This window comes from Pseudophryne corroboree, chromosome 8, assembly GCF_028390025.1.
Source record: "Pseudophryne corroboree isolate aPseCor3 chromosome 8, aPseCor3.hap2, whole genome shotgun sequence".
NCBI lineage: Eukaryota > Metazoa > Chordata > Amphibia > Anura > Myobatrachidae > Pseudophryne > Pseudophryne corroboree.
The window spans coordinates 107,960,526-107,985,138 of NC_086451.1; the positions used below are offsets into that span (position 1 = coordinate 107,960,526).

The 24,613-nt window shown below is 45.0% G+C and overlaps 1 protein-coding gene across 4 annotated transcripts in view; it reads right to left on the reverse strand.

Moving 5' to 3' along the window:
* DENND1A (DENN domain containing 1A) overlaps nucleotides 1-24,613 on the reverse strand; it is a 1,299,692-nt gene that overhangs the window by 923,323 nt on the left and 351,756 nt on the right. For all 4 annotated transcript variants that reach the window (XM_063936848.1, XM_063936849.1, XM_063936850.1 and 1 more), the window contains exons 4-5: nucleotides 21,696-21,745; nucleotides 2,288-2,407 (exon numbers count right to left, since the gene is read on the reverse strand). In XM_063936848.1, the coding sequence (XP_063792918.1) occupies nucleotides 2,288-2,407; nucleotides 21,696-21,745 (170 nt within the window). The remainder of the gene's footprint in view (nucleotides 1-2,287; nucleotides 2,408-21,695; nucleotides 21,746-24,613) is intronic.

The window sequence follows — 24,613 nt, forward strand, 5'->3', positions numbered from 1 at the left end:
TGTAGTCTCTGATGAGGTAAGGACTATTATGATATATTTAATGCTATATAAAAATAATAATTTAAAAAATGCAGCCCTTAAATAGATAAATGATGATAAATGATAATACTTATGAACAGCGTATTTCTGCTACTCTCTTCAATAATAGTCACAACATCAGTCATCCCTAATTATCTGTAATAAAGTTGGAAAAGGAATACTGTATTATCTGAAGGAAGTATAAAAACATAATTACTAACACTGGTCTTCAAATATGACCCCAAGAACCTCAGTACATAATCTGCACCCATTTGTTAAGTTCAACGTGTACGATTACTGCATGTATGATAGCACAGAACAATAACATGGGTGCACTACAAATATGGATACATACACAGTACAGACTGACGTAGCACAGGAAAGGACACAGTATAAACCATAATACAGTACATAATGGTATCACTATTGTTCATTGTTGCAGTCATTAAAAAGGCATGGTACGTATCGTCTCCTAGGGTATAAATGTTAAAGTCTAGGCAGAATTAAGCTCTTAAATGAACCTTTGAAATGACTACATTTGGTAAACGTAACACACATTTTTAAAAGCAGTTAAAACATTCAGGGAACATAAAGGACAGCTGAAGCAAGAACTGTCGCCCCCTATGCACTAGTTCAAGAACAGAAATATGTAATATTATCAGCAACACACTTTCCATCAGAAAGAAGAGCACAGCTTCCCGTTTGTCCCACACGTCTGACTGACACCACAGAGGTCCCTGCCACGTTAGGCCGTGTACCACCGCAGCATCACATAATCACACTGACAGGCAGTTCAAGGTCTTGTAAACCCTAATGACAGCTCACAAACAGCAGCAGTCTCACAACTTTCTAGAAAAACAGGCGCTTGTGTAACTTAAATATACAAACGCTGCAGTCAGATAAGAGCTCTCACAGCTCAGATAGTTCTTGTTAAATTCATCGGCACATCACAAAATACACACATTGTCCAGATATGGCCAAGTGCCCGGTTTAAAAAGTGCAGGGAGGTTAAAGGCACGCTGCGGAGGGAAAAATGCAGGATGTGAGTTAGCAGCTCTGAAGATGAACAGGAACTTCATGTTTTATCAAAGGACAGAGCATTATGTAGTAAAAACAAACCCTTCTAAAAGATGTATTTCATATAATTACTACTGCAAACAGTACATTCCATATTGCTTATATAGCCAATCATAAGGGCGTTTTAATCTATATTATATTTACTGAGAAAAATCACACACCGATGCGTCCGTCTACATCTTGCCTCAATACGCCATGCAGCGCGAGATGCCTGGCGTAAGTGAGCCACCAGGTCCCGTGCAAAAAAAATGCGTCTGATTGTATTGGAGAAAAGCTGCAGCTTAGGAGCTGATTGGCCAGTACTTTAGCTTCGTCCACTTTATCTATCTCCAAAGCTTAGTACATAGATCCCAATATCTGCTATTTCTACAAAAAAAAAATTCCAACAAATATACTAATCCTAAATACTTAGTACACTACTAGCGAATTAGGAAGCATAACACAGGATAAAGTGTGTAATCTGAGTATAAAGGCAAAGTACAGACTATACGAGTGACTCACGCCGTGCGTCGATATGCCTAATCTGCTACTTAATAGCAATTCCTTTATGGAATAAAATACTAATCCAAAATACTGTTCTTAGTACACTATTAGCTACTTAGTACAGTATTAGTGAATTGAAACGCAAAATTCGGGACACAGTATTTAAGGGAAATGCTATTCACGCTGGAGCAACTACATCGCGCCAAAATGGCACAAAAAGGATAGATGTATGGGAATACACCTTTGTATATCTGTATATCTGTCGGTACTCCATGTGTGGTTGGTCTAATTTATATTTATTTATATGACCACTACCAAGGTCAGGCTACAAATCAATGATGTACAGTCACTATATTTCAACTACAAGGAACGCTATAAAGAGTCACAAAAACTGGTGGATATAAAGTGGTTACATGGGTGCAGAATTTATATACAGTGGTTACAGCCGTAAATGAAAACAAATGAAACAGCGTTTATCTGAAAAACTTTAGCTTCCGATAAGCTTCTGAAACCACACACCCTGAAGATAGAGCTCAGATTTCCTTAGACATGAGAAAGAAGATTATTGATGCTAATAGCACATGAGCACAGTAGAGGGGTTGGGGAATCTGACACCCATACTATGTCTCCAAAACACATCTGATGATAAATGGCTTGAAACACTGCACAGACTGACATGTGCTGCACAGACAAATACAGCTGGCCTTACCTTAAGATACAAAAGCAGCTTTTAGCGCCCGAAGATAACCGGCAGAAGCCAAACCTATGCTTGCTGTCAATGTCAGTCAGCACAAACGTGAAGTTTTGTCCAACTTGGCTGACTGAGAGGCTGCAAATAGAAACAAAAACATTCTAAGAAGTAAAAATAAATGTATCACAGCTTCTAAGCAGAGCGACCACTAAAAAGCAGCGTCACTGATCACGCAGACATTTACTGCAACAATTGGTATAATACAAATACATACGTTGTGTTATAGAGAGTAATATAGGGGTTAAATATGTGTTATTAATTGAAACAGGAATTGGCTTTATTAAAACTGATTTGATCCTTAAATTCTCTTTCTTGATTTACATCTCCAGGCCAGCAGGATTTAATTATCAGTGCCAGAGCCACAGGACTGAGGTCTGCAAAGCCAGCCTGCAAGCAGTACAGGAGCTAGTAGCCTGTCTGTATGTTATACAGCCATACACTGACAGACTGTAACAGGTACTGCAACATACATGGGCAGACACTCATGTTTCTTGTGGATAGGTAGCAGAACATACATCACATACACATTGTGTGTAACGCACGCATGTTGCTAGTAACTAGAAGACAAATTTGTGTATATAGAGGGAATTTAAATTGTGTTAACTACTTCACCTGAGAATAGTGTTCCTTACTCTGATCTGACACAGGGCCAAAAAGTTGACCTTTTCCTTTGTTACATTTCATTGCTTTCCACAATGCCCTGCATGTCCTGATGTGTGTCCGCACTGGTCCGCAGTTCAGTAGGGTGTGTTTATACTGAGCACTGTCCAGCGGAGTGTTCCTCGTGGTCAACTCTTCTTAATACCATGTGGACGATATAGTTACCTTAGGAATGGTAACTACTATCTCTATAACTCTTGTTTGCTCTAAGATTAGACAAAACGTGTAACTACAATGACTAGTATGATGTAAGTACTACATGTTGTGCCAGGTGCTGCCTGGGGATTTTCCATCTCACTCGCTTTCATTTCCCTCTTCTCTCTTAACAAACCCCCTATTTTTCTCCTGCTCTCTCACTCCCCCTCTTAAGAGCCCTACACACTGGTCGATACCAGTGAAAGAGATGAACGATCTCGTTCATTAATGAACAAGATACCGTTCGTATCTTTCAGTGTGTAGGCACCAGCGATGAACAATGCGCAGCCACACGCTCGTTCATCGCTGATGCCGGCTCGTTTAAACATGCAGGCCAACATGGACAATCTCGTCCATATTAGCATGCATTGCTATGGAGCCGGGTGACGGGGGGAGTGAAGGAACTTCACTCCTCCCCGTCACCTCCTCCCACCCACCCCCCGCCGCCGGTTCGCCCGTCTGCGGTATCGGCGGTCGGGTAGCTGGGAGACGGGTCGCCGAGTCTGTAGGGCCCATTACTCCATGTCCCTCTACAACCACATCTGTCAATTTTTCCTCAGCACCTGATTTTATAATATAGCACTACCTTTATTCTTTTTTTTAAATCTTTACTATGGTCATTTTTTGGGATACGCTTTCCTTATTCCTATACAAGGATAATTTTTCAGTATGTGGCCAGTACATCCTGTGTGCATATTCTCTCACTTCTATACTGTTCTATACTTTTGGATGTTGTTATATACTGTTTACTTTTGGATGTGGATAGAGTTGCGTTGTTATTAGTGGCTATCAAGAGTATATGGGTCTTCATCACAAGGTAAGCATATGATGAGTAAGTATGGCAAATTACAGAAGTATGTGGAGACATATAGGTGTGTGTTATGATGAAAGTGACATCACAAGACTAGGCATGTTTACACTGGAAAAGAGGAGATTAAGAGGGGACATGATCAACATTTACAAATATATAAGGGGACATTATACAGATCTTGCACAGGACCTGTTTTTGGTTAGATCAACACAGAGAACTCGTGGACACTCGCTCAGGTTAGAGGAGAGGTGATTCCGCACAATACGGCGTAAAGGCTTTTTTTACGGTAAGGACGATACGTGTTTGGAATTCCCTGCCTGAGGGAGTTGTAATGGCAGACTCAGTCAACACCTTTAAGAATGGGTTAGATAAATTCCTAATGGATAAGGATATCCAGGGTTACGGGGCATAGTCACGCACTATGGTTATTATAAAAAAGAGGGGTAAAACGTAACGGCAGTCATCAACTTCAGTCAAAATTTTGTACAAAATAATCGTGCATAGGAGACCACAAATAGGTTGAACTCGATGGACAATTGTCTTTTTTCAACCTTATATACTATGTTACTATGTTACACTGACACTAGTAGGAGGGGTCAGAATTCATACAAACTGTCACTGCATGAGAACATGAAACAGAATTTTTATCACTTTTCAGCTTTATGACGTGCTGGAATTGACACTGTTCAGGAATCAATAGGGTCTTGAAACAAAGCTTATTACAGTCAGTCTGTCTGGTTGTATCATTTTTATTTTATTTTAGTTAGGATCCACTTACCCTCTCTACAATGTTCATAATTGTTTTAACTATTATAAAGTGGTAGAACCAAAAAACTAATAAACAGAACACCTGCTAAGTATGAACATAATTTGATCTAAAATTTGTTACCTATAATAAAAAAATAATAATAATACTAATCGATACTTATCCACAGGATAACATTGGGATATGAGGTAGCGACAGTGGATTGGCACCAAACGATTAAAGCTATCGGCCTCCCAGAATGCAATGGACCCGTCCATATATCCCCGCCTCCTGGCTCAGGCAAATCAGTTGTTTTCCAAAGCTCAAGGCAGGAGCATCATAGAGAGCCCTAATCAGGCGAGAAGAACACACATGCACACCCTTCCGTACAAGAAGGAAGAGGTTAGTGAGTGAAAAAATCCTCAAATCAGGTGCGTCAGGGTGGGATCCCTGTGGATCCTGTGGACTTAGGAGAAATATCGTTATCAACGGTAAGTCTACCATAACGATTATTTCTCTGGCAGTGTCCACAGGTTATCCTCAGGATAACATTGGGATGTCCCAAAGCAATTTAGTGGTGGGGATGCTCCTGATTGGACAGGAGAATCCTTTGCCCGAATTCAGCGTCCTGAGAGGTAAAGGTATCAAAGGCATAATGTCTAATGAATGTGTTAATGGAGCACCATGTGGCTGCCTTACATATCTGTTCTGTTAAAGCACCACGTCGTGCTGCCCATGATGGACCTACCCTACGAGTAGAGTGAGCAGAGACATTAGCCGAAACAGGGAGATCAGCTTGAGAATATGCTTCTGAAATCGTCTTTCGAAACCAACTCGCCAGTGTCTACTTGTCAGCAGGCCATCCTCTCTTGTGAAATTAGTAGAGAATGAAGAGTGTGTCTGGTTTTCTATTGGCACTGGTACGATCCACGTAGATCCTTAAAGCGCAATCTACGTCCAACGATGCATTTCCCGCAGAAAGGTCCGGCCCTTGGAAGGCCGGGACTACAATTTTTTTTATTAAGGTGTAATTTATACACCACCTTAGGAAGATACAAAGATTTGCTTTTGAGAACTGCTCTATCTGGATAAAAAAAATCAGAAAAGGGAGGCGACATAACAATGTCCCTAAATCTGAAACTCTTCTACCTGAAGCAATAGCCAGGAGAAATAGAACTTTAGCTGTCAACCATTTAAGATCCACTCATTTTAGTGGTTCAAATGGGGCGACATGAAGGGCCTTTAGGACTAAACTTAAGTCCCAAGGCACTGTAGGAGGAACAAAAGGAGGTTGAATGTGCAGCATTCCCTGGAAAAAAGTGCGCACATCCTGTAGCTTAGCAACTTTCTTTTGGAACCATACAGTCAATGCTGACACTTGCACTCTCAAGGAAGCCACTCTTAGACCTTTGTCCATACCTGCCTGAAGGAATGCTAGGACTCTGGAAACTCTGGAAGACCTAGGGTCAAATTTCCAGTCACTGCACCACTGAATATAGGCTTGCCATATTCGGTGATAAATGCGAGCTGAGGAAGGTTTCCTTACTTTAAGCATTGTTTGAATTACCTGTTGTGAGAATCCTCTTGACTTCAGGATAGAAGTCTCAAGAGCCACGCCGTCAAAAACAGTCGATCCAGGTGCTTGTGATAGCAAGGACCCTGAGACAGTAGATCTGGATGTTGAGGGAGTAGGAATGTCGAATCCATCGGCAGCCTCTGGAGATCTGTGTACCAATGTCTTCTGGGCCAAGCCGGAGCTATTAGTATCATGGCCCCCCTTCCTTGTTGTGCCTTTCGCATTACCCTGGGTAACAGGGCGATCGGTAGAAACACATAGGCCAGATGAAAGTCCCATCGCACTGACAGGGCATCCACAAAGATCGCTTTGGGATCCTTTGTTCTTGACCCGTATGCGGGAACTTTGTTGTTCTGATGGGACGCCATGAGCTCTATCTCTGGTAACCCCCACTTGTCTACCAGAACTTGGAAGACCTTGGGGTGTAAAGCCCATTCGTTTGCATGAATGGCGTGTCGACTGAGAAAATCCGCTTCCCAGTTTAGGACTCCCGGAATGAACATTACGGACAAGGCTGGATGATGAAGTTCTGCCCACTTTAACGTGTGACTTACCTCCTTCATTGCGTTTTGGCTGCAAGTTCCTCCCTGATGGTTGAGGTACGCTACTGCCATTGCATTGTCCGAGCGGATTTGGATTGGTTTCCCCTGAAGGATGTCCTTTGCCTGATTAAGTGCCATATATATGGCCTGAAGTTCCAATATATTTATTGGCAGGCAACTTTCTTCCTTGGTACACTGCCCCTGGAAGCAACTACTTCCTGACACTGCTCCCCAGCCCTGAAGGCTGGCATCCGTTGTCAGAATTTCCCAATCTGATATCCAAAAGGGTCTCCCTTTGTCCAGATGGGATGTCTGTAGCCACCAGGCTAATGACTTCCTTGCTTCCAGAGGAAGGACCATACTGTAGTCTGCGTTTTTATTGTCTGATGAAAACCATTCCATATGGAATGGATCAGACATTGCAAAGGCCTCGAGTGAAACTAAGTATACTCCACCATGTCGAATGCCGACACCATCAACCCCATCACACGCATTGCTGCCTGAATGGATACCTTTTGACTGTGTAGCAGCTCCTGAATCCTTGACTGAATTTTGGATATCTTGTTCAGAAATAAAATTACTCTCTGAATACTAACACAGCCCCCAAGTGAGTCATCCGTTTTGATGGAACAAGAGATGACTTTGCCCAATTTATGAGCCAACCATGTCTCTGCAAACAAGCTATAGTCTGTTGCAGATGACACTGAGGTAATTCCTGAGATTATGCCAGGATTAATAAATCGTCGCGGTATGGAAAAATCCTTTTCCGCTGTTGACGGAGATAAGATGCCATTACCACCATAATTTTGGTGAATACTCTACGAGCTGTGGCCAGTCAAAAATCGTAGGGCCTGAAACAGAAAATGTTGCTGGAGGATAGCAAACCTGAGATGGCGCTGATGGGACAGTGCTATAGGAACATGTAGGTAAGCATCCTGGATATCCAGGGATACCATAAAATCCTCCGGTTCCATGGCCAAAATAATGGAACGTAAAGTCTCCATATGAAACCAAGGCACCCAAGTGTACTTATTCAGCAATTTGAGATTGAAAGTGGGCCGGAACGACCCATCTGGCTTCTGGGCTAGAAACAGGTTGGAATAAAAACCTTGTCCTTGTTGCGAAGGAGGAGCTTGAATTATCACTCCTGACTGAAGCAACTTCTGAACTGCCTCTTGCAAAGCCCTGGCCTTCGTTTCCAATGAAAAGAGGGTGGTACAAAAAAACCTTTGAGGTGGGTGTTTCTTGAAAGAAAACGCATAACCATGAGATACTGCTTCTTGCACCCAGGCATCTGTGGTGGACTGCTGCCAGATATGTGCAAAATTAAGAAGTCGGCATCCCACCCTGGTGTCCCCCATGTGGAGGCCCGCACCATCAGGCTGATAGCTTATCTTCTGATTTGGAAGCTGGCACTCTGGTAGCCCAATACTTTTTAGCCTTACCAGACATGTCAGATTGAGACTGTTTGCCATAACCCTTTCCTTTTTTTTTTTTTTTTTTGAGTACGGAAGGGCCGCAAAGCTGAAAATCTAGGTTTAGATTTCTGTGTGGAAGGAAACTTCACTTCCTTGGAGTGTGCTTCTGACTCAAAAATACTATTTAGTTCTTTACCAAAATTAATATCTTCAGTAAAAGGCAAAGACTCCAGAACCTGCTTGGATTCTGAGTCAGCTTTCCATGTACGTAGCCAAACCCCTCTGTGAGCTGCTACTGCTGAGGCTGATGCCTGAGAGGCAATTGTACCCATATCCAAGGCCGCATCTTCCATAAAAATAGCAGCCTGTTTGATATGTGCAATATGGGATTTTTGCTCTCTAGATGCCATTGAAAGATCATCCTCCAATGCATCAGCCCAGGTTGCCACTGCTTTTGCCATCCAGGCAGAAGCCATGGCTGGTCTTATGATTGCCCCCAGACAAAGAGAAAATGGTTTTTTAAAAAACATCTATTTTCCTATCTGTGAAATCATTTAATAATGTTGAAGGCAGAGGTAATGTAGATTGACGCACCAATCGAATGGGGTGGTCTTCAGTTTGCTGGCTGTTGGGATCCAGGCGCACAGTATACCAGCACCGGAATCCTGACACCCGGCATACCGACACCTTTTCAACCTCCTGGGAGTCAATGACCCCCCTGGAAGGAGAATAGATAGCACGCCACCATGCCCGCAGCATGGCGAGAGCAGCGTGACGAGTGCAGCAAGCCCGCAAGGGGCTCATTTGCGCTCACCCAGCTGACGGTATGCCGTCGGACGGGATTCCAACGTTGGTATGCTGGCCGCCGGGAGCCCGGCCACCAGCAAACGATACTACACCCATCGAATGACATGCGTATCTACAATGGGAGCCATCTCCCTTTTTAAACAGTCCCCAACCAGAAGAGAATAATGGGAATTCCATTCTAAACTTCTTACTGGGTGTAACCCAAGCTTCTTGCATCATTTCCGTCAGCTGTTCTTACCCAGGAAACTCAGTCCTAACTGTTTTGGGACGTTTAAACACGGGTGCCTTTAATTTTACCAAAGGCTCTGCTGCCTCCTTTAAGGATAGAATGGCTTTCATAGCACTAATTAGCTCAGATATTTTTACTGAGCTGAGGCCTTCAACCTCATCTCTGTATGTAGACCCGGAGTGAGATGAGTCCTCATCCTCCGACGAGTCCTCATCTGAAACGTGTAGACTGAAGCTGTTGTTTCATGTCTATGTGATTTACTTACCATTGGCCTTTCAGACTGTTTTTGTTAAGAGGCTGCCGTTTCCTGTACTGGATGTGATAAACCCCAGGTGGAATGTTGCATGTAAGGGCTAATAGAGTAACCTATTCCTGGTTTAGGGGCTGACATCCGCTCAGCTATACTGGATAATGTCTCTGCAAAAGCAGCCCATGGTGGTTCCACTTGAACCTGTGTCTGCCTTGGATTATTAAAGAGGCTTTGGTGAAAACTAAAACAATTTGCACATAATCCATTTTGAATCAGATCCTGAGAGGCTAAGTCAGCTTTGCAAGACAAACATGAAATGAGTGTAGGTGCTGCCTCTCTTAGACATGATAAATAAATCACACACCTGTACAGTGTTTACTACAAAATGTGTGACTGAAATCACTTTAAAATTTGTTAAAGTGACATACAATCCGATCCCTCCCTGCCTTGCACCAGCATTGAGGATCGGAATACACAGAAACTGACAGAATTATAGTAAAGTCAGCTATCACACTAGCAATCAGTCACAAGTTATACATTAGTATAATAAGCAATATGAGCACATAATCAACTACATATACATTTCAAGCATGTAGGAGAAACATATTTCTGCATTACCTTATATAGGAGTTTAACCGTATTCAGTCGCACAGCGAAAGTAACAGCAGCAATAGTTTACAGACTAACATGCATCAGGCACTTATCCAACTATTCTTACTCAAAGGTAGATAGAGACTTAGTGCTGTATCACCCGGCTCAGGAGAGTGGGATACAGGGAGACTTCATCCTGCTTCAAGGATCGATCAATACGTTAGTGAACGCCGAGTGGATCCAGACGCTATTAGTGTACACAACCGCCCCTTGAACCTACAGTGAACACAGACGCCCAAGTAAACACTGAAGCACCAGTCATACAGCCTTCTATGCTGTGACTGGTTCCTTTTAGATACACGGCGTCTCAGACGGAAGCGAGAACTCCGTTCATGGCGGGAAACTCGGAGGAAACTGGTCATGAACTGGGGGAGGGGCGACCAAGGGATCCCTAGGGATCGCGGCTCATAGTACCCCTGGAGCCTATGATCCCTGAGGCCTAGCGCAGGTGCGCCCGAGGTGGCAGCCACATCAGCGACTGTTCGGTAGTCTCCATCCCGAAACATTCCGACTGTGTCTCGCATTTCCGCTACTAAGCGGAACTGATGCCTTAACCTTCTCCCTGTGCTCCGGCCACAAACTGGTAACGTCTGCTGGACTTGCTAGTGTATCCTACACAGACGCCAGCCGAAACAGCACTGTACACGTGGGTATGTGTTGTTGCGGCCCAGCGCGAGGTTGTTGGAGCTACTGTTTCCAAGGTACATATAAGATGCTTTTTAGAAGGGTCACTCAAAAAAAAAAACCTAGTAAGGACTATAAAAATAATAAGATTTTACTTACCGGTAAATCTATTTCTTGTAGTCCGTAGTGGATGCTGGGGACTCCGTAAGGACCATGGGGAATAGACGGGCTCCACAGGAGACAGGGCACTTTAAGAAAGAATTAGGATACTGGTGTGCACTGGCTCCTCCCTCTATGCCCCTCCTCCAGACCTCAGTTAAGGAAACTGTGCCCGGAAGAGCTGACAGTACAAGGAAAGGATTTTGGAATCCAGGGAAAGACTCATACCAGCCACACCAATCACACTGTATAACTCGTGATAAACTTACCCAGTTAACAGCATGAACAACAACAGAGCATCAGATAATCCTGATGCAACCATAACATAACCCTTATTTAAGCAATAACTATATACAAGTATTGCAGAAGAAGTCCGCACATGGGACGGGCGCCCAGCATCCAGTACGGACTACGAGAAATAGATTTACCGGTAAGTAAAATCTTATTTTCTCTGACGTCCTAGTGGATGCTGGGGACTCCGTAAGGACCATGGGGATTATACCAAAGCTCCCAAACGGGCGGGAGAGTGCGGATGACTCTGCAGCACCGAATGAGCAAACACAAGGTCCTCCTCAGCCAGGGTATCAAACTTGTAGAACTTTGCAAAAGTGTTTGAACCTGACCAAGTAGCCGCTCGGCAAAGCTGTAATGCCGAGACCCCTCGGGCAGCCGCCCAAGAAGAGCCCACCTTCCTTGTGGAGTGGGCTTTTACTGATTTTGGAAGCGGCAACCCAGCCGCAGAATGAGCCTGCTGAATCGTGTTACAGATCCAGCGAGCAATAGTTTGCTTTGAAGCAGGAGCACCCAGCTTGATGGATGCATACAGGATAAACAGCGTCTCAGTTTTCCTGACTCTAGCCGTTCTGGCTACATAAACTTTCAAAGCCCTGACTACATCTAGCAACTCGGAATCCTCCAAGTCACGAGTAGCCACAGGCACCACAATAGGTTGGTTCATATGAAAAGATGACACCACTTTTGGCAGAAATTGTGGACGAGTCCGCAATTCTGCTCTGTCCATATGGAAAACCAGATAGGGGCTTTTATGTGACAAAGCCGCCAATTCTGACACACCCCTAGCCGAAGCCAAGGCTAATAGCATGACCACCTTCCACGTGAGATATCTTAACTCCACGGTTTTAAGTGGCTCAAACCAGTGTGATTTCAGGAAACTCAACACCACGTTAAGATCCCAAGGTGCCACTGGAGGCACAAACGGGGGCTGAATATGCAGCACTCCCTTTACAAATGTCTGAACTTCAGGAAGAGAAGCCAGTTCTTTTTGAAAGAAAATGGATAGGGCCGAAATCTGGACCTTAATGGACCCCAATTTTAGGCCCAAGGTCACTCCCGACTGTAGGAAGTGAAGGAAACGGCCCAGCTGGAATTCCTCTGTAGGGGCATTCCTGGCCTCACACCAAGCAACATATTTTCGCCATATACGGTGATAATGTTTAGCCGTCACTTCCTTCCTAGCCTTTATTAGTGTAGGAATAACCTCATCCGGAATCCCTTTTTCTGCTAGGATCCGGCGTTCAACCGCCATGCCGTCAAACGCAGCCGCAGTAAGTCTTGGAACAGACAGGGCCCCTGCTGCAACAGATCCTGCCTTAGAGGCAGAGGCCATGGGTCCTCTGTGAGCATTTCTTGCAGTTCTGGATACCAAGTCCTTCTTGGCCAATCCGGAACAATGGCCCTCATTCCGAGTTGTTCACTTGCAAGCTGCTTTTAGCAGCTTTGCACACGCTAAGCCGCCGCCTACTGGGAGTGAATCTTAGCTTATCAAAATTGCGAACGAAAGATTAGCAAAATTGCGAATAGACACTTCTTAGCAGTTTCTGAGTAGCTCCACACTTACTCGGCAACTGCGATCAGTTCAGTCAGTTTCGTTCCTGGTATGGCGTCACAAACACACCCAGCGTTCGGCCAGACACTCCCCCGTTTCTCCAGCCACTCCCACGTTTTTCCCAGAAACGGTAGCGTTTTTTCGCACACACCCATAAAACGGCCAGTTTCCGCAAAGAAACACCCACTTCCTGTCAATCACATTCCGATCACCAGAACGAAGAAAAAACCTTGTAATGCCGTGAGTAAAATACCCAACTGCTTAGCAAATTTACTTGGCGCAGTCGCACTGCGGACAATGCGCATGCGCATTAGCGACTAATCGCTCCGTTGCGACAAAAAAATAACGAGCGAACAACTCGGAATGACCCCCAATGAGTATTGCTCTCACTCCTCTTTTTCTTATGATTCTCAGCACCTTGGGTATGAGAGGAAGAGGAGGAAACACATAAACCGGCTGGAACACCCACGGTGTCACCAGTGTGTCTACAGCTATCGCCTGAGGGTCTCTTGACCTGGCGCAATACCTCTGTAGCTTTTTGTTGAGGCGGGATGCCATCATGTCCACCTGTGGCAGTTCCCATCTCCTTGCAATCTGCGTGAAGACTTCCTGATGAAGTCCCCACTCTCCCGAGTGTGGAGGTCGTGCCTGCTGAGGAAGTCTGCTTCCCAGTTGTCCACTCCCGGAATGAACACTGCTGACAGTGCTCGTACGTGATTCTCCGCCCATCGAAGAATTCTGGTGGCTTCCGCCATCGCCACCCTGCTCCTTGTGCCGCCTTGGCGGTTTACATGAGCCACTGCGGTGATGTTGTCTGATTGAATCAGCACCGATTGGTCGCGAAGCAGGGTCTCCGCTTGACTTAGGGCGTTGTATATGGCCCTTAGTTCCAGGATATTGATGTAAAGGCAAGTCTCCTGACTTGACCACAGACCTTGGAAATTTCTTCCCTGTGTGACTGCCCCCCACCCTCGGAGGCTTGCTTCCGTGGTCACCAGGACCCAGTCCTGAATGCCGAATCTGCGGCCCTCGAGAAGGTGAGTGCTCTGCAGCCACCACAGAAGAGACACCCTGGCCCTGGGGGATAGGGTGATCAGCCGATGCATCTGTAGATGCGATCCGGACCACTTGTTCAACAGATCCCACTGAAAGGTCCTCGCATGGAACCTGCCGAAGGGAATGGCCTCGTATGACGCCACCATCTTTCCCAGGACTCTCGTGCAGTGATGCACCGACACCTGTTTGGTTTTAAGAGGTCTCTGACCAGTGTCATAAGTTCCTGCGCCTTCTCCGTCGGGAGATAAACCTTCTTCTGGTCTGTGTTCAGAATCATGCCCAGGAAGGGCAGATGAGTCGTAGGAATCAGCTGCGACTTTGGAATATTCAGAATCCAGCCGTGCTGTTGTAACACTTCCCGAGAGCGTGCTACACTGATCAGCCACTGCTCTCTAGACCTGGCCTTTATGAGGAGATCGTCCAAGTATGGGATAATTGTGACTCCTTGCTTTCGCAGGAGCACCATCATTTCTGCCATTACCTTGGTAAATATTCTCGGTGCCGTGGACAGACCAAACGGCAACGTCTGGAATTGGTAATGACAATCCTGTACCACAAATCTGAGGTACTCCTGATGAGGTGGATAAACGGGGACATGAAGGTAAGCATCCTTTATGTCCAGAGACACCATAAAATCCCCCTCCTCCAGGCTTGCGATGACCGCTCTGAGCGATTCCATCTTGAACTTGAACCTTTTTCAGGTATATGTTCAGGGATTTTAAATTCAATATGGGTCTGACTGAACCGTCCGGTTTCGGTACCACAAACATTGTCGAATATTAACCCCTTCCCTGTTGAAGGAGGGGACCCTTTACCACCACCTGCTGGAGATACAATTTGTGAATTGCAGTTAACACTATTTCCCTCTCTATGGGGGAAGCTGGCAGGGCCGATTTGAGGTAACGGTGAGGGGGCATCACTTCGAATTCCAGCTTGTATCCCTGAGACACAATCTCTATAGCCCAGGGATCCACCTGAGAGTGAACCCACTTGTGGCTGAAATTTCAAAGACGCGCCCCCACCGGGCCTGGCTCCGCCTGTGGAGCCCCAGCGTCATGCGGTGGATTTAGTGGAAGCCGGGGAGGACTTCTGTTCCTGGGAACTAGCTGTATTGTGCAGCTTCTTTCCTCTACCCCTGCCTCTGGCAAGAAAGGACGCACCTCGGACTTTCTTGCCTCTTTGTGATCGAAAGGACTGCATTTGGTAATACGGTGCTTTCTTTGGTTGTGAGGGAATATATGGCAAAAAATTTGACTTTCCAGCCGTAGCTGTGGAGACCAGGTCCGAGAGACCGTCCCCAAACAATTCCTCACCCTTATAAGGTAAAACCTCCATGTGCCTTTTTGAGTCGGCATTGCCTGTCCATTGCCGAGTCCACAGGACCCTTCTGGCAGAAATCGACATAGCATTTATTCTAGAGCCCAGTAGGCTAATGTCTCTTTGGGCATCTCTCATATATAGGACAGCGTCTTTTATATGCCCCAGGGTCAGTATTATAGTATCCTTGTCCAAGGTATCAAGTTCCTCAGATAAGGTATCTGTCCATGCTGCTACAGCACTACACATCCAGGCCGACGCAATTGCCGGCCATAGCAGGGTACCTGAATGTGCATAAATGGATATCAGGATACCCTCCTGATATCTATCTGCAGCATCTTTTAGGGTGCCGTATCCTGTGACGGCAGGGCTACCCTCTTGGATAAGCGTGTTAAAGCTTTGTCCACCCTAGGGGAGGATTCCCAGCGTAACCTGTCCGTTGGCGGGAAAGGATACGCCATAAGCATCCGTTTGGAAATCTGCAGTTTCCTATCTGGAGATTCCCAAGCCTTTTCACATAACTCATTTAATTCATGTGAAGGGGGAAATGTCACCTCTTGCCTTTTCTCCCCATACATATAAACCCTCTTGTCAGGGACTGGGGTTTCCTCTATGATGTGTAACACATCTTTCATTGCTATAATCATGTAGCGGATGGCTTTAGCCATTTTAGGCTGTAACTTTGCATCATCGCCATCGACACTGGAGTCAGAATCCGTGTCGATATCTGTGTCAACAATTTGGGATAGTGGGCGCTTCTGAGACCCTGACGGCCTCTGCGCTGTAGGATCAGGCATGGGTTGAGACCCTGACTGTCCCAAGGCTTCAGCTTTATCCAACCTTTTATGCAAGGAATTTACATTATCATTTAAAACCTTCCACATATCCATCCAATCGGGTGTCGGCGGCGACCCCACATTCATTTGTACCCGCTCTGTTTCCACAGAGCCTTCCTTGTCAAACATGCTGACACAAGCGTACCGACACACCACACACACAGGGGATGCTCTATTTGAAGACAGTTCCCCCACAAGGCCTTTTGGATAGACAGAGAGTATGCCAGCACACACCCCAGCGCTAAATGACCCAGGAATCACACAGAAACTTAGTGTTAACCCAGTAGCTGCTGTATATCAGTTTTTGCGCCAAATTTATGTGCCCCCCATCTCTCTTTTCACCCTCTTTCTACCGTGTTTCTGCAGGGGAGAGAGCCTGGGGAGCTTCCTCTCAGCGGAGCTGTGGAGAGAAAATGGCGCTGGGGAGTGCTGAGGAAGAAGCCCCGCCCCCTCAGCGGCGGGCTTCTGTCCCGCGTTTTGAAAATAATGGCGGGAGCTCATGCATATATACAGTGCCCAACTGTATATATGCTGCTTTTTGCCATGAGGTACCCAATTGCTGCCCAGGGCGCCCCCCCTGCGCCCTGCACCCTACAGTGACCGGAGTGTGTGGGTTTAGTGTGGGAGCAATGGCGCACAGCTGCAGTGCTGTGCGCTACCTCAGATGAAGACTGGAGTCTTCTGCCGTCAATTTCGAAGTCTTCTTGCTTCTCACGCCGGCTTCTGTCTTCTGGCTCTGCGAGGGGGACGGCGGCGCGGCTCCGGGATCGGACGACCAAGGGTGCGTTCCTGTGTACGATCCCTCTGGAGCTAATGGTGTCCAGTAGCCTAAGAAGCAGGACCTATCTTCTAGTGAGTAGGGCTGCTTCTCTCCCCTCAGTCCCACGTAGCAGAGAGTCTGTTGCCAGCAGATCTCTCTGAAAATAAAAAATTCTAACAAAATACTTTCTTATTAGCAAGCTCAGGAGAGCTCACTAAGGTGCACCCAGCTCGTCCGGGCACAGATTCAAACTGAGGTCTGGAGGAGGGACATAGAGGGAGGAGCCAGTGCACACCAGTATCCTAATTCTTTCTTAAAGTGCCCTGTCTCCTGCGGAGCCCGTCTATTCCCCATGGTCCTTACGGAGTCCCCAGCATCCACTAGGACGTTAGATAAAAAATGAAAAAGCTTATGGCTGCTAAAAACCAGCAGCCCATTGACTATGGTCCGGCTCCTGCTGCACCAAACAAAAAACTGATTTGCCTGAGCAGGAGGCCGGGATATAGGGACGGGCCCGTTGCATTCTGAGAGGCCGAAAGCTTTGATCGTTTGGTGCCAATCCGCTGTCACTACCTCATATCCAAATGTTAACCTGTGGACCCTGCAGGAGAAATAATAACAACAACAACAACATAACAGTTCTCAAATTTCCTAATATGTGTAGCAAATGGATATGTACATTACACTGAAATACATATGTAAACATCATGTATTATCTATGTACAGTAAATAATAGTAAAATATAACCAAGAGTTAACATATTTTACATTACTCATCAGTGGTAAGCTGGTACCCATAAAAAACACTTTCATAGACGACAATAGAAACAGTTCTATTTTGAAAGTTGTGCTGGGTACACACTGGCCGATATATCGGCCATTCAACTGAACAACCGATACTGTATATCGTGAGCATGTTGGCAGGTGTGTACCAGCACCATCTGTGAATGACACAGACATGTCGCATCAGTCCTGCAGCACAGCCAATGACCGATTTCTGCAGATGTATTAGCACATCGTGCTGTGTGTACATGTGGTCAGCTGACTGCCCATACACTTGCTGCAGAGTCTGCCGAATACTGACATCACAACTGGACGGGCATTTACATGTACACCCAGTTGTGATGTCAGGCACAACACACTGGGACAACGATTGGTAAGGGTCTATGCACTTACCAATCATCAGCTAGGCCGCTGGATCAACCGGATGGCCGATCTGTCATCCCAGTGTGTACACAGCATATGAAGTAAAACCTTGAACCTGTCACCTACACAGGAGGAAACCTGTCACAAAAGGGTGGATCTAGAGGATACCGGACCACCCTTTCACAGTGTATGGGACATCAAAGCACATGTTCCAGGCTACACGCACAAGGCATGGGAACTAACATATGGCTGTGAAAGCCCAGACTTTACTTCACTGAGCAAATCTTCCACCAGTGCCCCTGAGTGGAGGCATCCATTTTGAGGGCTAAGCTCATGAGAGTGTATACGATCAATGGGATCCAGTGCGTTCTGAACTGGCGGGTGTAACAGCATATTAGTCAGATACATAGACTGCAGGCCACAAAATTACTACCTCTTTTTTTTGTGTAAGTGACAGGTACAAACCACACACCGTGCACACATGTTCTTCCATACCTACCTTTCCAGTGTCCTGCGTCGGCACTGCACAAACCACCGGGGCAGTGGCCATTTTCCAACAATTTGCATATATGCAGTATAAAAACCACCTGGGAAAAATGGCAGCTGAGCATGGGCAGCAGACTCTGGCACAGTGTCATAGTCCAATCCAATTCTTTGTCAGGCTAGAGAGAAGGAGGCCTGGATGGAGACAGCACACAGGCCTCCTCCACTCTTAGTATGCCTCTGCATAAGCTACATCTATGTGCATGTGAATTCGTTTAGTAAATCTGCCCTTTATCCCATATTAGAAATTGTTAAAACAACAAGTTTAAATCAATAAAACACGGTTTGCATAGCAAAAACATGAACATAACAGAAATACTCCAAAACAAAAATGCTGAGCGGAAAACTGAAATCTTTATATGGAAAAAAACAACATAACTTAATCCAAACAGAACTACCCAGTGTAACACAATGCCTATTAAATGTCTGAGATCCAATTCAAATATGATCCAAATCTCATAAACATAATCCAATACCTAGTAAAACAAAAACCTAACCCAAACCTTATAAAAACTGTACAGCTTACACCAACGTCATAAAGAACATTCATCTCACTTAAAGAATTTTTAAAGCAGCCTTGTATAATATGTTCTTGCTTTGTTTTGCTTTCATCTGTATTTTGGTAAACTCTCATCTTTATAGCGGATTCATATCATTAGCGGAATTATATCAAGGTCAATTGGTCGACGTGTAAAAGGAAGAAATCTGAAAATGTCGACAGATACAAAAGGTCGACACAGTGAAAAGGTTGATGTGGTAATGGTCGACCCTTTTTTATTATTATTATCATCATCATCAGGGAGTCATGTTGTACAGTATGCTGGATATGCAGTCAAGTTGCCGGCAGTCGGGATCCTGGCGGTCAGGATACCGACGGCGGGACCCCGACCGCTGGCAATGCCAACAGCCAGAATACTGGCTAACAGGGGCTATTCCCACTAGTTGGTGTCCATGACACCCATAGAGTGGGAATAGAACCTGTGGCGAGTGCAGCAAGCCACAAAGCCTGCAGCGTGACGAGTGCCACGAGCCAGCAAGGGGACTCTCTGCACTCGCCCCGCTGCCGGCATACTGATGATCGGGATTCCATTGTCAGTATACTGACGGACGGCACCCCGATTGTCGGTAAATCCTACTGATCCCGTATGTGAACCATGTAAAAGCCAAATTACTGCAAATGTGCACGCTTGCCACACTTCGGACAGGTTACTATTCCCAATTGTAGTCCATGTGGAAGGTAAAGTATGAAAAACTTGAAGAAAAAACAAAACAAACTTGTGTTGACCATGGTCATGTCGACCTTTTGAACTTGCCCACCTTAAGCACTGTTGACCTAGTCAAACCTAATGCACGTCGACCATATGGGATGGACCTATTGACTGTCGCCCTACTGTATCATCCAGATACCCTTTATAGCAGAGCAAGGGGAGGAAAGGAAGCCTTTCACATAACAGATGTAATCTATGCCAGGTTGATGCAAATACTTTCAGCTGCTGAAGTTGTAGCACAGTAACCGGCGATACAGAATGGATGTTTGCTTGATCTGCGTCAGTTGCGAATGTGTGCGCAGCGGACAGATGTGAAGGCTGCAATGGTCGTCGTACAAATCACAGCCGCTGTTACATTAGCATATTTTCCTACATCATCGGTGTCAAAGAATCGCATATGTGGCGGCATTAGTGTATAACTATGAGCCTGGCCCATAGTCCATGTACATATGCAAAACCTCAAGAAGCAATTAAACACCTTAGCAATGTGTATGTGTATACCAATCTTACTGACAATCTAGTTCTCTAGCTGCTGCGGAACTACAGTCATCAGCTGCCAGGCAATGTTGGGAATTGTAGTTCAACAACATCTGGAGCTCTGGAGATGATATCACTGTGGTGAAGAGGAAGGTAATCTCCGTCGAATAATAAAATAAAAGGGATACATTGCAAGTAGATTTGCCTATTATGTAAGTAATTTAGTTTTAAAGAAGCAGTTACTTCCAGTATGGTGGGTTGGAGAGAGAACAGTAGAACTACCCTGGATCCTGAACCTCCCCCCATCCCCCACCACCACCACCAATGTCCCTCTTAGTGGAAACACGGTTGCAGGTGTTAGCACTGGTACTGGATGATGGTAGTACAGTATGATCTACATAGCATAGAAGCAACAGGATGAAAGTGATTGTTTTATGAGAAAACAACGCTAGCTCATCTTTCCTATTAAAATGACATACAAGGCAGACATCATCTATACGGGTGGTCTTCAGGTTGCCAACTGTCGGGATCCCGGCGCACAGTATACCGGCGCCGGAATCCCAACAACCGGCATACCGACAGTTTTTCTCCCTCGTGGGGGTCCACGACCCCCCTGGAGGGAGCGCGCCACCGTGCCCGCAGCGTGGCGAGCGCAGCATACCATACCACACCCCATCTATACTACTTGAAGTCAGTTATTGTCTGCTGACCACTTAATCAAAACCTAATAATGTACTTCAAACACATATGTTGGGTGTGGAATACTGGCATCCCGACTGGGGCACTTAACTCAACTAACCCTAACACTCAACCAGGGGTGTATCTAGGGGTCCGAGCGCCCCTGGCAAAGTAAGGGACTGGCGCCCCACATATTTGAAATAGTGCAAAAGGGACATGATCTTGTGGGAAAGGGGCATGACCATACAATAGTTTCCCCAATTCAAATTACGCTACACTGTAGTAACCCTTATACACATCATGCCCACACAGAAACAGTTCCCTTTACACATTATGCCCACACAGCAATTCTTATAACACTGAGGAGACATCAGCAGTGCCTGGCCTGGCTGATTCCACCCATTGGCTGAGGGTGGCACCATTGGGCGGCGCCCCCTGCTCGACTGGCGCCCCTGGCGAGTGCCATCCTGGCCAATGGGTAGATACACCCCTGCACCCAACCCCATTTTCTCCCCACAGCCAAATCCTAACCCTCCCACAGCCTAAGCCCTACCCCCTCCCGCAGCCGAGTTTGGGATTCCGGCGTCAGAATTCTGACAGCTTTGCGAGATTCCGGCACCGGTATTCTGACCGCCGGGGTTGCGTACGCTGGGATACCAACTACACCCCATATATACATATATATTGCACACACCTTTATGTTTGATTCCTATGTATAGTGAAGCATTCTATGAAGTGTTAACATATTTCAAATAAAGTTGACAATATTCTACCTGTCCAAGGAGAACGGGAAACAAAATTTGGTGACGGTCTGCAAGACATCCTGAAAAGAAGAAAAGAGTGGTCAGTCAGAATTATATAGCTTGCAAAGAGGCTCACTTCATGACAATGGGGTTATGTATATTACACTGCAATAAACCAAAACCAAACACAATTGCCAGAACACTGTATACAACATAATAAAATGTTCAGGTTACTTCAGAAAATAGCTGTTTTGCGGCCCTTGAGGTAAGTGCTTTTGTAGCACAGAAGCGGCTGACGTCGGACAGACACACCATGTAATGACTACTACTGAGGCACAAAAGGAGGATTGAGCATATTTTTTGCATTTCTGTCTGTTTCAGTAAATGTTCCTAGTACTTCAAAACAAGCCACAAATGTTGGTCTACGGCGATGATACCAGATTGCATCATTACTATATATATATATATATATATATACACATATACATACACACACACAGGTTAAATAACCCTTATCCAAAATCCCACATCTTTGGGTCACCTACTGAGATAATGACAGATATATTGTATATTATGTGTATATAAAGATATATTAGATAGATATATAATATAACATATATGTATGTGTGTCATCATCTCAGTAGAGGAACCAAAAATGTGTGATTTTGAATAAGGGACACTCAACCTGTATATATATATATATATATATATATATATATATATATATATATATATATACATACAGGATGAGTATCCCTTATCCAAAATTCAAAATCCCACATTTTTGGGTCCCCTACTGAGAAAATGACATATATATTATATATTATGTGTGTGTGTGTATATATATATATATATATATATATATATATATATATATATATATATATATGTTGTTATTATCTCAGTAGGGGAACCAAAAATGTGGGATTTCGAATTTTGGATAAGGGATACTCAACCTGTATATACACACCCACACCCATACATACACAAACTCCAGATAACGTACAAGTTTGTCTTGTTGCAGGTGCCTGCAATTGCAATATCTATGAGATTAGAGAAGTGGATGCAAAATATGTCCTGATTGGTCTCGGGATTCCAGTGTCGGTCACATTAACGCATCCTGTGAATGCAACATTTGCTTTTCCACAGGTTTGGAGAAAAAGAAAATCACAGCAAAAAAACTAAACAAAAACAAACCTACAGTTGTGAAAGTACCCAACAGTAAGAACTTGTTCACATCTACGCATATGGTGTTAAACAAAATTAACTAAAACAAACACAACAACAGACCAAAATAACTCTGTAAATTATCAACTCAAAATATGAATGACTCCATAGCAATAAATGCATTGGATAAGTCATGCTGTTTTAATCCAGTTTTCCTGGTATCAAACAGACATGAAATGTATGCGCTGTATTTTCCTTGCTTCAAAAATACTGAAATGGGAAGAAAGGCAGTTACATGGGAACCAGCTCGAAGCAGCTGACACACAATAAAAACATCCTATATGCAACATTTCTGCCTATGCAACACATTTATATTACACATGCAGGGGCAAAATAATGAACACAAGGAGGACTGTGTCACACAATGAGGAATTAATCAGAGAGCAGGCAGGAGCTGCCTATAATGAGAAATCTGTTGAGAGGCATTGCCCCTCGAGGGACAGTCACCAGCCCCAGCATATGGGGTGCGGGAAAACGAAACCGACCCTGTGCAACTGCCAACGCTGGTGGCTGTTACCTAGGAACCAGGGCTCTGGGAACACAGCACACATCAGGAGAGCGATGTGTCACAGAGGACCACAGAGCGTATGACAATAATAAAGTCACTGGTGCTACTCATCTCTATGTCTGCCAGTGCCTTACTAATCTCTTCTCTTCTGAACATAGGATAGGAACACAAACACAAGTGATCTATTAAACCATTCATTACTGTAAACTTCTGGAAAAGTAATTAAATCATAATCTAAAGTTAAGCGGTCATCACAAATAGCTCAGATCGTAACAAACTACATTGTGGCGTCATTCATAAGCGAGCTGGGTAACAGGGTGTACAGCCAATAGGAAGGGGGGGGGGGGGGGGTCGAGCATCTATTTTACGTATCTGCACACTATGGGCTAAACTGCATAAAGACACTGTTTTATATGACGGAGCAATAGAAATCCTCTGCTGATGTCCTGTATCTGGGATGTCTGTTCTGTTCCGTAATGAGTGGAGGGTGCTAGCTAATAGCATAATTATTTATGTTGTAGTAGGAGGGGTATATGGAGAACATACGCCTAAAGCACAGTGAGACCAGTGTAATAAATTAAACTATTAGTGTGCACAGGGACCGCTCTCCTGGTCACAAGTAATGAATTATCAATGGTAACTGAATGGATCCTCCTCACTTCATTTATTTCCAAACCGCCTCTATTGTTCCATAAACATGCAATATCAATCCAATGAACTGCCCAATGGCGTGGAAAGGACTGGTGATTAAATACATTTTGTAGTTTTTTTAACCATTTCTGTGCCAGTCCATGTAACGTCAGGCATTTGAAATCTCCACTAGCCATAGTTGACCCTCATGATTGCACCACTCAAGCCTAATCAGGGGGAGATAAACTTTTCTATACTGTGGCCTCCGGGCTGCATACTCCACCGTGGTCCTATCTTGTACAAAGTAAGGAGCTCAGACGCACAACACTTAGTGTAATGAATGACTGTGTAATCGGAAGATGTGGAAGCAGCAGCCAGATGTTTAGCATCACACTTCTGAGGCGGAACAGTGAGTCCTCCTCTGACAGCCTGCAATCTTCACCTCTGCTTACCCTGCTTTTACACACTTAAGGGCACACTGACAGGGGGTGGTGGAGGGTATATTTGTTACAACTGAAGGAGTGCTCACCAGGCTCAGGTTACCACCAGTGGGAGGGTATGAAACCTCACAAATGGAATAGTT